This window comes from Macaca nemestrina, chromosome 20, assembly GCF_043159975.1.
Source record: "Macaca nemestrina isolate mMacNem1 chromosome 20, mMacNem.hap1, whole genome shotgun sequence".
Classification (NCBI taxonomy): Eukaryota; Metazoa; Chordata; class Mammalia; order Primates; family Cercopithecidae; genus Macaca; species Macaca nemestrina.
In genome coordinates, this window is record NC_092144.1 from 9,721,890 (window position 1) to 9,738,357 (window position 16,468).

General features: G+C 52.0%; 1 protein-coding gene across 1 annotated transcript; it reads left to right on the forward strand.

Moving 5' to 3' along the window:
- The first annotated feature begins 65 nt into the window (after positions 1-65).
- Positions 66-16,432, forward strand: LOC105476548 (intercellular adhesion molecule 1). The gene is made up of 7 exons (XM_011732609.3): positions 66-168; positions 3,734-3,997; positions 13,367-13,672; positions 13,904-14,191; positions 14,274-14,528; positions 14,652-14,897; positions 14,984-16,432. Exons 1-7 carry the CDS (start codon positions 102-104, stop codon positions 15,154-15,156), a joined length of 1,599 nt encoding a protein of 532 aa, XP_011730911.2. The 5' UTR covers positions 66-101; the 3' UTR covers positions 15,157-16,432.
- The last annotated feature ends 36 nt before the right edge of the window (positions 16,433-16,468 follow it).

Sequence of the window (16,468 nt, forward strand, 5' to 3'; positions counted from 1 at the left end):
TAGCCCCCAGGTGGCTAGCTCTATAAAGGACCTCGCGCCCCACTGCGTCCCACTCGACGCTGAGCTCCTCTGCTACTCAGAGCTGCAACCTTGGCCTCGCTATGGCTCCCAGCGGCCCCCAGCCCGCACTGCCCACACTCGTGGTCCTGCTCGGGGCTCTGCTCCTAGGTGAGTCAGGGGTGGGGATTGCCATCGGGCCAGCTCCGCAAAACTCCGGGAGGACCGGTTCCCAGGTCAGGTCATGCATACTTAGGTAGCTGTTTATGGGAAGGCGGCTAGAGACAGCGATTGAAAGGCAACAGTCAGTGGGTTCGAATCCAGACTCTGCATCACCTCCACGTGTGGCCTCGGGCTATACATTGCAGCTTTGAAAAAGGCGGTTGGAGATGGAAGGGAGGGGCAGACCTCATTTTGTTGCCCAGGCCGGTCTTGAACTCCTGGGCTCTTGTGTGGGCCACCGCCTTGCTTGACTAGATTGGGTCTCTTAAACTTCAGTTTCTCAGCTGTAAAACGGGAAACGTCATAGCAGCCACCTGGCAGGGTATCTTGGCCCAGCACAGCACCTGGCCCCAGGACTCAATCATGATGGTTTGGGAACTTGGCTGTGTGCCAACCCAACAAGGCTTAAGGGACCCCCACCCACTTCAAGATGTATATTCTGTTCCTCATCCTCTCTGCCCCTGGGGAAGTCCAGGGCTGCTTCTACTCAGGGGAATTCCAGAGCTGACTTATCCGTGGCCCAAGGCTGAGAAGTGGGAGGCGCCAGCACACCCTCCCCCAGCTCCAGCCTAGCTAGGACAGAGGGAAGGGGTCAGAGGATCTTTCCCGGTCGTGTAAGTTTGGGGAACCAGGAAGGTGAGAGATTGACAGCTTGGTTAACAGCTCAACAAAGCCTCAGATCCAGGCCAGCGTGGTGGTTCATGCCTGTAATCCTGACACTTTAGGAGGCCCAGACGGGTGAATCACTTAAGGTCAGGAGTTGGAGACCAGCCTGGCCAACATGGCAAAAGCCCGTCTCTACTAAAAATACAAAAATTAGCTGGCATGGCGGTGGGCACCCGTGATCCCAGCTACTCGGGAAGCTGAGGCAGGAAAATCCCTTAAACCCAGGAGGCGGAGGTTGCAGTGAGCTGAGATGGTGCCACTGCACTCCAGCCTGGGAGACATAGAGAGATTTGGTCTCAAAAAACAAAGCGTTCTGATCCAGACTCAGACCCAGATCACACTGCTTTCTAACTGAGTAACCATTTCCCTTTATGAAATGGGAATGGTCCCAGAATCTCCCTTGGAAAATATATGGAGTCAATGTTCTCACACCCCCATCCAAGATAGAACAAATCCGAGACAAGAATCTTTGAAGTGGGGCAGTGCTGGGCTCAGACATTTTTTCCCACCTTCGGAGGCAGCAGAATCTGAGGGACCTAATCCAAATAGGCCTGCCCTGCCGCCTGCCCTCCCTCCATCCCTCCCTCCCTCCCTCCCTTCCTTCTTTCCTTCCTTCCTTCCTTTTTTTGAGACAGAGTCTCACTCTGTCACCTAGGCTGGAGCGCAGTGGCACGGTCTGGGCTCACTGCAACCTCTACCTCTCAGGTTCAAGCGATTCTTCTGCCTCAGCCTCCCTGAGTAGCTGGGACTACAGGCGTGTGCCACCACGCCCGGCTAATCACTGTGTTAGCCAGGATGGTCTTGATCTCCTGACCTCGTGATCTGCCCATCTCAGCCTCCCAAAGTGCTGGAATTACATGCATGAGCCACAGTGCCCACCCTATAAGCCCCTTCTTTCTTTCTTTCTTTCTTTCTTTTTTTTATTTTGAGATGGAGTCTTGCTCATCCCGCAGGCTGGAGTGCAGTGGCACTATCTCGGCTCACTGCAAGCTCTGCCTCCTGGGTTCACGCCATTCTCCTGTCTCAGCCTCCGGAGTAGCTGGGACTACAGGCGCCCGCCACCACGCCCGGCTAATTTTTTTGTATTTTTAGCAAAGACAGGGTTTCACGGTGTTAGCCAGGATGGCCTTGATCTCCTGACCTCGTGATCCGCCCGCCTCGGCCTCCCAAAGTGCTGGGATTACAGGTGTGAGCCACCGCTCCCAGCAGCCCCTTTCTTACCTGCCCTTACCTGCGAGATAGCCAGTTGCTACCTGCCCTGTGCTGAGTTACTTGTATTAGCAAGGAACAGGGTGGCTATACTCACACACCTTACAGATGGGGAAATTGAGGCCCAAAGAGGGGGAAGCTACGTGTCTCAGGGAGTGAGGAGCCAGTCTGATTCCTGGAGGGCTGACTCTCTCCACCTTACTTCTTGGGAGGGAGGAGGGCACCAACTTCACGTTAAAATCTGGTTGGACACAGTGACTCACACCTGTAATCCTGGCATTTTGGGAGGCTTAGGTGGGAGAATCGCTTGAGGCGAAGAGTTTGAGATCAGCCTTAGCAACATAGTGAGACCCCATGTCTACAAAAATGTTTTTCAAATATTAGCCAGGTATGGTGGTGTCCTGTAGTCCCAGCTACTTGGGAGGCTGAGGTGGGAGGATCACTTGAGCCCAGGAGTTCAAGGTTACAGTGAGCTATGATTGTACCACTGTATTCCAGCCTGGGTGACAGAGGGAGACCTGTTAAAAAAACAAAAAAACCGATGGCTAAAATCCTCCCATGGCTCCCTATTGCCCTAAGTATAAAGAACACATGTGGCCGGGCACGGTGTCTCACACCTTATAATCCCAGCACTTTGGGAGGCTGAGGTGGGCAGATCACTTGAGGCCAGGAGTTTGAAAGCAGCCTGGCCAACGTGGCGAAACCCCATCTCTACTAAAAATACAAAAATTAGCCGGGTGTGGTGGTGCTTGCCTTAGTCCCAGATACTCTGGAGGCTGAGGCAGGAGAATCACTTGAACCTGGGAGGCGGAGGTTGCAGTGAGCTGATATCGCGCCACTGCACTCCAGTCTGAGTGACAAAGCGAGACTCCATCTCAAAAATAATAATAATAATAAATAACAGCACACATCTTTAGCATGGCCTTCAGTGCCCATGGGATCTTCCTTAATTGATCTCCCGCTCTTCATCCTTGCTCACTCAGCTCCAGCCACCCTGCCCGAGGACCTCTGTACTTGCCTGGAACTTACTTCCCTTTTCTCTGGACAGCCAGCCCTTTCTCATCATTTCGATCTCTGCTGAAATATTACCCTGTCACCAAGGCACTGTCTATTCTATCACCCTGTTTTGTTTTTGTCAAAGCTCATATTAACATCAGTTATTAATTATCTTGTTTGCTCATAATTTTTTTTTTTTTTTTTTTTTTTGAGACAGAGCCTCGTTCTGTTGCTCAGTCTGGAGTACAGTGGCACAATCTTGGCTCACTGTAACCTCCACCTCCCGGGTTCAAGTGATTCTGGTGCCTCAGCCTCCCAAATAGCTGGGACTACAGGCACATCCCACCATGACCGGCTAATTTTTGTATTTTTAGTGGAGACGAGGTTTCGCCATGTTGGCCAGGCTGATCTCAAATTCCTGACCTCAAGTGATCTGCCCGCCTTGGCTCCCAAAGTGCTGGGATTACAGGCGTGAGCCACCATGCCTGGCCTGCTCATGAATTTTTCTCTTTAACTTCCACATCGAAGGCAAAGTATTGTCTTGTTGAGGCTGTGCCTCCAGCACCCGGCGCAGGCTGGGCGCACATTCCCATTGATGAACCTGATTTGTAATGCCTGTCACCTCTTCCCGCGTTTCTTCTAGGACCTGGCAATGCCCAGACATCTGTGTTCCCCCCAGAAGTCATCCTGCCCCGGGGAGGCTCCGTGAAAGTGAATTGCAGTGCCTCCTGTGACCAGCCCATCTCGTTGGGCATGGAGACTCCGTTGCCTAAAAAGGAGATACTCCCGGGTGGAAACAACTGGAAGATGTATGAACTGAGCAATGTGCAGGAAGATAGTCAACCAATGTGCTATTCAAACTGCCCTGATGGGCAGTCATCAGCTAAAACCCTCCTCACCGTGTACTGTGAGTAACTGAGCCCGGAGGGCTGGACGAGGCAGACTGGAGTGGGAGAGACGTAGAGGGGCACCTGCAGTGGCCTGGGAGAATCTTTGTTACTTGCTGGTAGGGTCAAGGAGGGGCTCCTTGAAGGGTAGGTGGGGACATCCTTAGAAAGTCCCTTTAGGCCAGGCACGGTGGCTCATGCCTGTAATCCCAGCAATTTGGGAGGCCGAGGCGGGCGGATCACGAGATCAGGAGATCGAGACCATCCTGGCTAACACGGTGAAACCCCATCTCTACAAAACAAAAATACAAAAAAACTAGCCGGGCAAAGTGGCGGGCGCCTATAGTCCCAGCTACTCAGGAGGCTGAGGCAGGAGAATGGCGTGAACCTGGGAGGCGGAGCTTGCAGTGAGCCAAGATCCGGCCACTGCACTCCAGCCTGGACGACAGAGCGAGACTCCGTCTCAAAAAAAAAAAACAAAAAAACAAAAAAATTAGCCAGGCATGGTGGAGTGTGCCTATAGTCCATCCCTGGGAGGCTGAAGCAGGAGAATCACTTGAACCCAGGAGGCCGAGGTTGCAGTGAGCTGAGATCATGCCACTGCACTCTAGCCAGCCTGGGTGACAGAGTGAGACTGTGTCTCAAAAAAAAAAAAAAAAAAAAATTAGCTAGGCATGGTGGCATAAGTCTGTAATCCCAGGTACTCATGAGGCTGAGGTGTGAGGATCACCTGAGCCCAGGGAGATGGAGGCTGCAGTGAGCTATGATCATGCCACTGCACTCCAGCATGGAAGACAGAATGAGACCCTGTCTCAAAAACAAAAACAAAAAAACAGCAAAAAAAAAAAAAAAAAAACCCAGTCCTGGAAAGAGGTCTATAGGTGTCCCTACCTACAAGGGAAGTGGTGGGAGTTATGGCACTATTCACTGCCACTTTGTACAAAGGGCAAATGGGAAAGGCTAGAGAGAGAAAGCGTGGCTTGGCCATACCACAGAATAGCATGCGACCGTGTAGAAGAATCAGGAAGTTCCTGTGAACTGAAAAAGAATAAGCTCTGGGGTGTATTGTAAAGTCAAAATGAAAGAAGGTGGCTGGGCGCAGTGGCTCATGCCTGTAATCCCAGCACTCTGGGAGGCTGAGATGGGCGGATCACCTGAGGTCAGTAGTTCGAGACCAGCCTGACCAACATGGAGAAACCCCGTCTCTACTAAAAATACAAAAAAAAATTAGCCAGGCATGGTGGCACATACTTGTAATCCCAGCTACTTGGGAGACTGAGGCAGGAGAATCTCTTGAACCTGGGAGGCAGAGGTTGCGGTGAGCCGAGATTACGCCATTGCACTCCAGCTTGGGCAAGAAGAGTGAAACTCCGTCTCAAAAAAAAAAAAAAAAGAAAAGAAAAGAAACGAAAGAAGGTATGTTGAATATGAATGGCATGCCACCCTCACATTAGGGAGTGGCAGAGGGGCAGTTTCGGGGAGGCTGTATTTATGTATAAAATAGTCCTAAAAGGAAGTGGGAGAAATGACAATATTAGTTGGCTATGAGAAGACAGGCTGCGAGGCTGTGGGAGAGGGTTTGGGTGTGGAGAATTCTTTTTTTTTTTTTTTTTTGAGACAGAGTTTCACTCTTGTTGCCCAGGCTGGAGTGCAATGGCATGATCTCTGCTCACTGCAACCCCCGCCTCCCGAGTTTAAGTGATTCTCCTGCCTCAGCCTCCCGAGTAGCTGGGATTATAGGCACCCGCCACCACGCCTGGCAAATTTTGTATTTTTAGTAGAGACAGGGTTTCTCCATGTTGGTCAGGCTGGTCTCAAACCCCAACCTCAGGTGATCCGCCCGCCTCGGCCTCCCAAAGTGCTGGGATTACAACGTGAGCCACTGCGCCCGACCGAGAATTCTTTTTTGTTGTTGTTGTCTTTTTGAGACAGAATCTTGCAGTGTCCCCAGCCTGGAGTGCAATGACATGATCTCGGCTCACTGCAACCTCTCCCTCCTGGGTTCAAGCGATTCTTCTGCCTCAGCCCCCCAAGTAGCTAGAATTACAGGCGCCCACCACCATGCCCGGCTAATTTTTGTATTTTTAGTAGAGACAGGGTTTCATCATGTTGGCCAGGCTGGTCTCGATCTCCTGACCTTGTGATCTGCCCGCCTCGGCCTCCCAAAGGCTGGGATTACAGGCGTTAGCCACTGCGCTCAGCTGAGAATTCTCTTTGCGTTCTTCCTACTTTGGGGACTTTGAATGGTGAGAATTAGTTACCAAGGCCAAAATAAGGAATTCAAATGAAAACAAAACAAAATCAAAGAAGAAAAAACAGAAGAGCACTGGGCAGGCCAGGCACAGTGGCTCTATATGCCTATAATCCCAGCGATTTAGGAGGCCGAAGTAGGAGGATTTGTTAGAGGCCAGGAGTTGGACACCAGCCTGGGCAACACAGCAAGACCCCATAGCTACAAAAAATAAAAAACCTAGCCAAGCGTGGGTGGCATACTTGTAGTCCCAGATACTCAGGAGGCTGAGGTGGGAGGATCACCTGAGCCCGGGATGTCCAGGCTGCAGTGAGCCGTGATGACACCACTGCACTCCAGCCTGGGTGACTGAGAGAGACCCTGTCTCTAAAAAATAAAAACTGGGCCGGGCGCGGTGGCTCACACCTGTAATCCCAGCACTTTGGGAGGCCGAGGCGGGCGGATCACAAGGTCAGGAGATCGAGACCACGGTGAAACCCCGTCTCTACTAAAAATACAAAAAAATTAGCCGGGCGCGGTTGTGGGCGCCTGTAGTCCCAGCTACTCGGGAGGCTGAGGCAGGAGAATGGCGTGAACCCGGGAGGCGGAGCTTGCAGTGAGCCGAGATCGCGCCACTGCACTCCAGCCTGGGCGACAGAGCGAGACTCCGTCTCAATAAATAAATAAATAAATAAATAAATAAATAAATAAATAAAAACTGGCCAAGTGGCTTTGGGATTAGCCTTGGGTTCTAGTCCTAGCAAGGCCTTTAACAGTGTGGGGGACATGGCTTCTGTGTTTACTTTGCAATCAGGTGAGACCTCCTCTGATGGGTAAAATGACACGGTGAGGGACAAAGGACATTCTCCTATCATTGTGTCAGGACAAGGAAGCCTCTGGGTAAATGATCAGCTTTGCTCCTGATTTGGAGGGTGGGTGAGCAGATGCTGACCTTCCCAGGTGAGGGAAGTCCCTGAACATTCCAAGCAGCTTCTGAAACCCCCAGGGAAACCTCTTTGAAGGTCTTTTCTGCATCTCTGATAGGTTGTTTTTTTGTTTTTGTTTTTATTTGAGACAGAGTCTTGCTATGTTGCCCAGGCTGGATCACTGCAACCTCCATCTCCCAAGTTCAAGCAATTCTCCTGCCTCATCCTCTCTAGTAGCTGGGACTACAGGCACCCGCCACCATGCCTGGCTAATTTTTGTATTTTTAGTAGAGACAGGGTTTCACCAAGTTGACCAGACTAGTCTCTAATTCCAGATCTCTGGTGATCCACCTGCCTCAGCCTCCCAAATGCTGGGATTACAGTCTTGAGCCACCGCTCCTGCCTCTGCCTGATAGCTGAGAGTGTAGAATTCCAGGTTTGAGACCTGGCTCTGCCACATTTCTCCCTCTATGACTGTCAGTGCCCCACTTTGCCTGAGTTTTTACCTCTGTGAAATGGAGCAGATGGCTGGCACAGGTAGCAAAGGAGTAAAAGGTGTGTGGGAGGGTGTTACCTGAGAGAGACTGTAGCTTAGTCTTGCACCACCCCTGGTGTAAACATAAAGAAGCCTCCCTGGATGGCTCAATCTTCTCCAAAAAGGTTAGAGGTGTAATTCCTAGAGGAGGTGACCACTAGCTGGGCTTTGAAGGATGTGTAGGAGTTCATAAAGACAGGCATTCTGGGGAGGGGGAATAGCCTGGGCAAAAGTTTGGAGCAGGGAGGAATCTTGATGGGGGCAGGAGGAGGAGGAGGTAGGTTAGTGTGGGCCAGGTGCAGTGGCTCACACCTGTAATCCCAGCGCTTTGGGAGGCCAAAGCAAGAGGATTGATTGAGCCCAGGAGTTCGAGACCAGCCTGGGCAACATAGTGACACCCTGTCTCTAAGAAAAAATAAAAAAATTGGCAGGGGGCCGGGCGCGGTGGCTCAAGCCTGTAATCCCAGCACTTTGGGAGGCCGAGACGGGCGGATCACTAGGTCAGGAGATAGAGACCATCCTGGCTAACACGGTGAAACCCCGTCTCTACTAAAAAATACAAAAAAAACTAGCCGGGCGAGGTGGCGGGCGCCTGTAGTCCCAGCTACACAGGAGGCTGAGACAGGAGAATGGCCCGAACCCGGGAGGCGGAGCTTGCAGTGAGCTGAGATCCGGCCACTGCACTCCAGCCTGGGCGACAGAGCGAGACTCCATCTCAAAAAAAAAAAAAAAAAAAAAATTGGCAGGGTACAGTGGCATATGCTTGGACTCTTAACTATTCTGGAGGCTCAAGTGAGAGGATCATTTGAGCCCAGGTATTTTTTTGTTTTTGTTTTTTTGAGATGGATTCTCTCTCTGTGGCCCAGGCTGGAGTGCAATGGTGCCATCTTGGCTCACTGCAGCCTCCGCCTCCTGGGTTCAACCGATTCTCCTGCCTCAGCCTCCCAAGTTGCTGGGATTACAGGTGCCCACCATCATGCCCAGCTAATTTTTTTGTATTTTTAGTAGAGATAGGGTTTTACCATGTTAGCCAGGCTAGCCTTGAACACCTGACCTCAAGTGATCCTCCTGCCTCGGCTTCCCAAAGTGCTGGGATTACAGGTATGAGCCACTGAGCCTGGTCAAGCCCAGGAATGTGAGGTTACAGTCAGCTGTGATTGCACCACTGCATTCCAGCCCGGATGACAGAGAGAGACCCTACCCCTAAAAAAAAAAAGTTGATTGATGGGAGGAGGGGTGAGGTTGGCAGTGCCTTGAATGCCAGGTGGAGGAGCTGGGACTTCCCTTCTCGGGGTGATAGGGAGTCTTGGAGGGTTTGTGAGCAGGCCAGGGATTAGATAGCTGAAGGCTGGATTTACCGGAAGCCAAACAGCAGTTGGCTATGGTCCTTGTCCACGCGGCCCATGTTGTGGGCAGTGACCGTATCCAAGAAGGGAAGGACAGACAAGTATTTGAATACTTCAGTGACCAGGATTTGGTAAAGGACTGAAGGTCAGAGTCAGGAGAGGTGAGAGCAGGAGACACTCCCTTCCCTCTGCACCAGGCAGCTGAGCTGGGTTTCCTCTAGGGGCTGAGGTTTGAGGGTACCTCAAGTTCTCTAAGAGTCTGTAGGAGGTGGTAAGAAAGAAGAGCTGGAAGGCCGGGCGCGGTGGCTCAAGCCTGTAATCCCAGCACTTTGGGAGGCCGAGACGGGCGGATCACGAGGTCAGGAGATCGAGACCATCCTGGCTAACACGGTGAAACCCCATCTCTACTAAAATACAAAAAAAAAAACTAGCCGGGCGAGGTGGCGGGCGCCTGTACTCCCAGCTACTCGGGAGGCTGAGGCAGGAGAATGGCGTGAACCCGGGAGGCGGGGCTTGCAGTGAGCTGAGATCCGGCCACTGCACTCCAGCCTGGGCAACAGAGCCAGACTCTGTCTCAAAAAAAAAAAAAAAAAAAGAAAGAAGAGCTGGAAGTCAGAGTTTTCTTGACCATATATATATATATTTTTTTTAACAGCTTAACAGCTTTCTGTTTTATTTTTAGACACAGGGTCTCACTTTGTCACCCAGGCTGGAGTGCAGTGGTACAATCATAGCTGACTGCAGCCTCCAACTCCCAGGTTCAAGAAATTCTCCTCCCACCCTTAGCCTCCTGAGTAGCTGGGACTACAGGTGTGGGCCGCCAGAAAGCCCAGCTTGTTTTTTTTTGTTTTTTTTTTTGGTGTTTGTTTTGAGACGGAGTTTCACTCTTGTTGCCCAGGCTGGAGTGCAATGGCACGATCTTGGCTCACCACAAGCTCTGCCCCCCAGGTTCAAGCAATTCTCCTGCCTCAGCCTCCTGAGTAGCTGGGATTACAGGCATGCGCCACCACGCAAGGCTAACTTTGTGGTTTTAGTAGAGATGGTGCTTCTCCATTTTGGTCAGGCTGGTCTCGAACTCCCGACCTCAGGTGATCCACCCACCTCGGCCTCCCAAAGTGTTGGGATTACAGGCATGAGCCACTGTGTGGCCTTTTTTTTTTTTTGAGACGGAGTCTCCCCCTGTCGCCCAGGCTGGAGTACAGTGGCGTGATCTCAGCTCACTGCAAGCTCCGCCTCTCAGCTTCACACCATTCTCCTGTCTCAGCCTCCCAAGTAGCTGGGACTACAGGCGCCTACCACCACGCCCAGCTAATTTTTTGTATTTTTAGTAGAGAAGGGGTTTCACCGTGTTAGCCAGGATGGTCTTGATCTCCTGACCTCGTGATCCACCCGCCTTGGCCTCCCAAAGAGTTGGGATTACAGGTGTGAGCCACCACGCCTGGCCTGGCCAGGCTGGTCTTAAACTCCTGACTTCAGGTGATCCATCCACTCCGGCCTCCCAAAGTGCTGGGATTACAGGCACGAGCCACTGCGCCTGGCTGAAGCACAGCTTGTTTTTTATTTTTTATTTTTTTTTGAGAAATGAGGTCTCGCAATGTTGCCCAAGCTAGCCTTGAACTCCTGGCCTCAAAAGATCCCGCCTTGGCCTCCCAAAGTACTGAGATTACAGGTGTGAGCCACCATGCTCCAGCCTTGCTTTCTTGAGATATGATTTAGAATACCATAAAATTAATCGCTTTTAAGCATACAATTCAATGACTTTTGTACAAACAACCATGACTATAATCTAATTTTAAAATATTTCCATCACTCTAAAAATGAAACCTCCTGCTTATATACGGCGACTCTGTCTACCTCTTAAGTGAATTCATAATACTCCCACCTCTAATAACCCTATTTTACAGTTAAGGAAACTGAGGTTCAGAGAGACAAAGTCACTTACCCACAGCAAAGAAGCAAGACTGGATATCAAATGCAGGACCCCCGGGTCCTGATGCTTTTTTTTTTTTTTTTTCTCTGAAAGAGAATCTCACTGTGTCACCCAGTCTAGAGTGCAGTGGCATGATCTTGGTTCACTGCAATCTCTGCCTCCTGGGCTCAAGTGATCCTTTCACCTCAGCCTCCCAGGTAGCTGGAATTACAGGCACATAACACCACACCTGGCAAATTTTTGTATTTTTAGTAGAGACGGGGTTTCACCATGTTGGCCAGACTGGTCTCGAACTCCTGACCTCAGGTGATTGCCTGCCTCAGTCTCCCAAAGTGTTGAGATTATAGGCATGAGCCACCACGCACAGCCTTTTTGTTGTTAGGCTCTGTCATTCATGACTTTTTTTTTTTTTTTTTTTTTTTTTTTTGAGACGGAGTCTTGCTCTGTCGCCCAGGCTGGGGTGCAGTGGCCGGATCTCAGCTCACTGCAAGCTCCACCTCCGGGTTTACGCCATTCTCCTGCCTCAGCCTCCTGAGTAGCTGGGACTACAGGCGCCCACCACCTCGCCCGGCTAGTTTTTTGTATTTTTTAGTAGAGATGGGGTTTCACTGTGTTAGCCAGGATGGTCTCGATCTCCTGACCTCGTGATCCACCCGTCTCGGCCTCCCAAAGTGCTGGGATTACAGGCTTGAGCCACCGCGCCCGGCCTTTTTTTTTTTTTTTTTTTTAATAGAAATGGGGTATTTCTTTTTTTTTTTTTTTTTTTTTTGAGACAGAGTCTCGCTCTGTCACCCAGGCTGGAGTGCAGTGGCCGGATCTCAGCTCACTGCAAGCTCCGCCTCCCAGGTTTACGCCATTCTCCTGCCTCAGCCTCCCGAGTAGCTGGGACTACAGGCGCCCATCACCTCGCCCGGCTAGTTTTTTGTATTTTTTAGTAGAGACGGGGTTTCACGGGGTTAGCCAGGATGGTCTTGATCTCCTGACCTTGTGATCCGCCCATCTCGGCCTCCCAAAGTGCTGGGATTACAGGCTTGAGCCACTGCGCCCGGCCGAAATGGGGTATTTCTTTCCCAGGCTAAAGTATAGTGGCATGATCACAGCCCACTGTAGCCTTAAACTCCTGGGCTCAAGTGAGCTTCCTGCCTCAGCCTCCCAAGTAGCAGGGACTACAGGTTTGTACCACCACACCCAGTTAACCATTCATTCATTCATTTATTTTGAGATGGAGTCTCGCTCTGTCACCTAGGCTGGAGTGCAGTGGCACAATCTCAGCTCACTGCAACCTCCACCTCCCAGGTTCAAGCGATTCTTCTGCCTCAGCCTCCCGAGTAGCTGAGACTACAGGCATGTACCACCATGCCCGGCTAATTTGTGTATTTTTAGTAGAGATGGGGTTTCGCTATGTTGGTCAGTCTGGTCTCGAACTCCTGGCCTCATGATCCACCTGCCTTGGCCTCCCAAAATTCTGGGATTAAAGGCATGAGCCACCGCGCCCTGCCAACCTGTTTATTTTTTATTTTTCTTTGAGATGGGGGTCTCCCTATGTTGCCCAGGCTTGTCTTGAACTCCTGGCCTCAAGTGAGCCTCTTGCCTTGGCCTCACAAAGTGCTAGGATTACGGCCTGAGCCATCACACCTGGCTAACAGGTTTTTTGTTTTGTTTTGTTTTGTTTTAAAGAATGTCTAGGCCAGGTGTATTTGCTCTCACCTGTAATCCCAGCACTTTGGGAGGCCAGTGTGGGCAGATCATTTGAGGTCAGGAATTGGAGACCAGCCTGGGCAACATGCTGAAACCGCGTTTCTACTAAAAATACAAAAATTAGCTGGGTGTGGTGGCGCATGCCTGTAATACCAGCTACTCAGGAGGCTGAGGCAGGAGAATCGCTTGAACCCAGGAGGCAGAGGTTGCAGTGAGCCAAGATTGCACTATCGCCCTCCAGCCTGGGCGACAGAAGGAGACTCAGTTTAAAAAATTAATTAATTGGTTAAGAATAAAAATACAAAAATTAACCAGGTATGGTGATATGTGCCTGTAATCTGAGCTACTCAGGAGGCTGAAGCAGGAGAATTGCCTGAACCCCAGAGGCGGAGGTTGCAGTGAGTCGAGATCAAGCTACTGTTTGCCCAGTCTAGTGCATTGGGCTGCTGAATTTATTTGACCAGACACCTAGCAATTGACTTTGAAGTTCTTTTCCACTTTTCACTCTAAGATGCTGCTGTCATGAATAAGGAATTTTTGATCTCCTTCACAAACACTCGGGTCCCTCTTACCAGCTTTCACTTGACATTCCTATCTGCTTAGGTGTCTGGGAGTGTTTGGGGGAGATACCGAAGAGGTGGGGCTCCCAGGCAGGTGCGGTTTGTCTGTTAGGCAGGCAGCAAGGTCCAGTTCACCAGACACGCCCACCTCTGTTTTCCTGCAGGGACTCCAGAACGGGTGGAACTGGCACCCCTTCCCCCTTGGCAGCCGGTGGGCAAGAACCTTACCCTACGCTGCCAGGTGGAGGGTGGGGCACCCCGGGCCAACCTCACTGTGATGCTGCTCCGTGGGGAGAAGGAGCTGAGCCGGCAGTCAGCGGTGGGGGAGCCCGCCGAGGTCACGACCACGGTGCCCGTGGGCAGAGATGACCACGGAGCCAATTTCTCGTGCCGCACTGAACTGGACCTGCGGCCCTATGTGCTGAAGCTGTTTGAGAACACCTCAGCTCCTCACCAGCTCCAAACCTTTGGTGAGGATTGAAGAAGCCAGCAGGGAGAGGGTGGAGGTGGGGTATCCTGCAATGGGGTGCCTGTGGTTGCAGGATCTTTTGAGACGGGTGTGGCCCCGGCTAAGGGATGCGTGTGTTCTAGGCTGCTGAGTCACCCTGGAGGAGGATCTCGCAGGAGGGGGAATGAAATGCCCCAGAGAAGGGTTTCAGGATGTCCATCCCCAACTGCTCACACCTTCCTTCTCTCCCTAGACCTGCCAGCGACTCCCCCACAACTTGTCAGCCCCCAGGTCCTAGAGGTGGACACTCAGGGGACCGTGGTCTGTTCCCTGGACGGGCTGTTCCCAGTCTCAGAGGCTCAGGTCTCCCTGGAACTGGGGGACCAGAAGTTGAACACCACAATCACCTATGGCAACAACTCCCTCTCGGCCAAGGCCTCAGTCAAGGTGACCGCAGAGAAGGAGGGCACCCAGCAGCTGTTGTGTAGAGTAATGCTGGGGAACCAGACCCAGGAGACACGGCAGACAGTGACCATCTACAGTAAGAAGAGGCAGGGGTGGAGCGGGGCTTCTCGGGGGTGTGACCTGAATCCGGGACGGGGCTCACTGTGTGCTCATCCCAGGCTTTCCGGCACCCAACGTGAATCTGACCAAGCCAGAGGTCTCAGAAGGGACCGAGGTGATAGTGGAGTGTGAGGCCCACCCTAGAGCCAAGGTGATGCTGAATGGGGTTCCAGCCCAGCCACCGGGCCCGAGGGCCCAGTTCCTGCTGAAAGCCACCCCGGAGGACAACGGGCGCAGCTTCTCCTGCTCTGCAACCCTGGAGGTAGCCGGCCAGCTTGTACACAAGAACCAGACCCGGGAGCTCCGTGTCCTGTGTGAGTGGGGCTTCTGGTCAATGACCCCTATCCCCCAAAGCCCAATCCCTGAAGTCCCATCAGGTCTTGCCCTCCAAGTCCTGCCCCTACCCACCTACATGGCATCTTGTTGTGTTTTTCCAGATGGACCCCGACTGGACGAGAAGGATTGTCCGGGAAACTGGACGTGGCCAGAAAATTCCCAGCAGACTCCAATGTGCCAGGCTTGGGGGAACCCCTTGCCCCAGCTCAAGTGTCTAAAGGATGGCACTTTCCCACTGCCCATTGGGCAATCAGTGACTGTCACTCGGGATCTTGAGGGCACCTACCTCTGTCAGGCCAGGAGCACTCGAGGGGAGGTCACCCGCGAGGTGACCGTGAATGTGCTCTGTGAGTGAGCCGGCGTGCACAGCTGGGTGGGGGAAGGGGCCATGAACCCGATGCAATCCTCACCCCCCATTGTATCCTCCCCACAGCCCCCCGGTATGAGGTGGTCATCATCCCTGTGGTAGCAGCCGCAGTCATCCTGGGTACTGCAGGCGTCGCCACGTACCTCTACAACCGCCAGCGGAAGATCAGGAAATACAGACTACAACAGGCTCAAAACGGCACCCCCATGAAACCAAACACGCAAGCCACGCCTCCCTGAACATATCCCAGGACAGGGCCTCTTCCTCGGCCCTCCCATATCGGTGGCAGTGGTGCCACACTGAACAGAGTAGAAGACGTATGCCATGCAGCTACACCCACTGGCCCTGGGATGCCAGAGGACAGGGCATTGTCCTCAGTCAGATGCAGACAGCATTTGGGGCCATGGTACCTGCACCTAAAACACTAGGCCACGCATCTGATCTGTAGTCACATGACTAAGCCAAGAGGAAGGAGCAAGACTCGAGGGGAAGTGGTGGGGGAGACATACCCCCACCATGAGGACATACAGCCGGGAAATGCTGAAACTTGCTGCCTGCTGGGTATGCTGAGACCCCACAGACTTACGGAAGAAGTGGCCCTCCACAGACATGTGTAGCATCAAAACACAAAGGCCCACACTTCCTGATGGATGCCAGCTTGGGCACTGCTGTCTACTGACCCCAACCCTTGATGATATGTATTTATTCATTTGTTATTTTACCAGCTATTTATTGAGTGTCTTTTATGTAGGCTAAATGAACATAGGTCTCTGGCCTCACGGAGCTCCCAGTCCTAATCACATTCAAGGTCACCAGGTACAGTTGTACAGGTTGTACACTGCAGGAGGGTGCCTGGTGAAAAGATCAAATGGGGCTGGGACTTCTCATCGGCCAACCTGCCTTTCCCCAGAAGGAGTGATTTTTCTATCCGCACAAAAGCACTGTATAGACTAATAGTGGTTACAGGTTCAGGGATTACCCAGTGAGGCCTTATTCCTCCCTTCCCCCCAAAACTGACACCTTTGTTAGCCACCTCCCCACCCACATACATTTCTGCCAGTGTTCACAATGACATTCAGTGGTCATTCCTGGACATGAGTGCCCAGGGACTATGCCCAACCTATGCCTTGTCCTCTTGTCCTGTTTGCATTTCACTGGGAGCTTGCACTCTGCAGCTCCAGTTTCCTGCAGTGATCAGGGTCCTGCAGGCAGTGGGGAAGGGGGCCAAGGTATTGGAGGACTCCCTCCCAGCTTTGGAAGCCTCATGCGTGTGTGTGTATGTGTGTGTAGACAAGGTCTCCCTGTCACCCAGGCTGGAGTGCAGTGGTGCAATCATGGTTCACTGCAGCCTTGACCTCCTGGGCTCAAGTGATCCTCCCATCTCAGCCTCCTGAGTAGCTGGGACCATAGGCTTACACCACCACACAAGGCAAATTTGATTTTTTTTTTTTTAAGAGACAGGGTCTTGCAACATTGCCCAGACTTCCTTTGTGTTAATAAAGCTTTCTCATCTGCCTCAGCCTTGTGTGAGTTGAGGGGAGGTGTCATATC

What these genes read in the sequence shown, in the direction of transcription:
- LOC105476548 (XM_011732609.3), top strand. Translation starts at nt 102, where the DNA reads ATGGCTCCCAGCGGCCCCCAGCCCGCACTGCCCACACTCGTGGTCCTG. An exon ending in GCAGACAGTGACCATCTACA is followed by an intron (nt 14,192 to 14,273) that starts GTAAGAAGAGGC and finishes TGCTCATCCCAG; the next exon opens with GCTTTCCGGCACCCAACGTG. An exon ending in GGTGACCGTGAATGTGCTCT is followed by an intron (nt 14,898 to 14,983) that starts GTGAGTGAGCCG and finishes TCCTCCCCACAG; the next exon opens with CCCCCCGGTATGAGGTGGTC.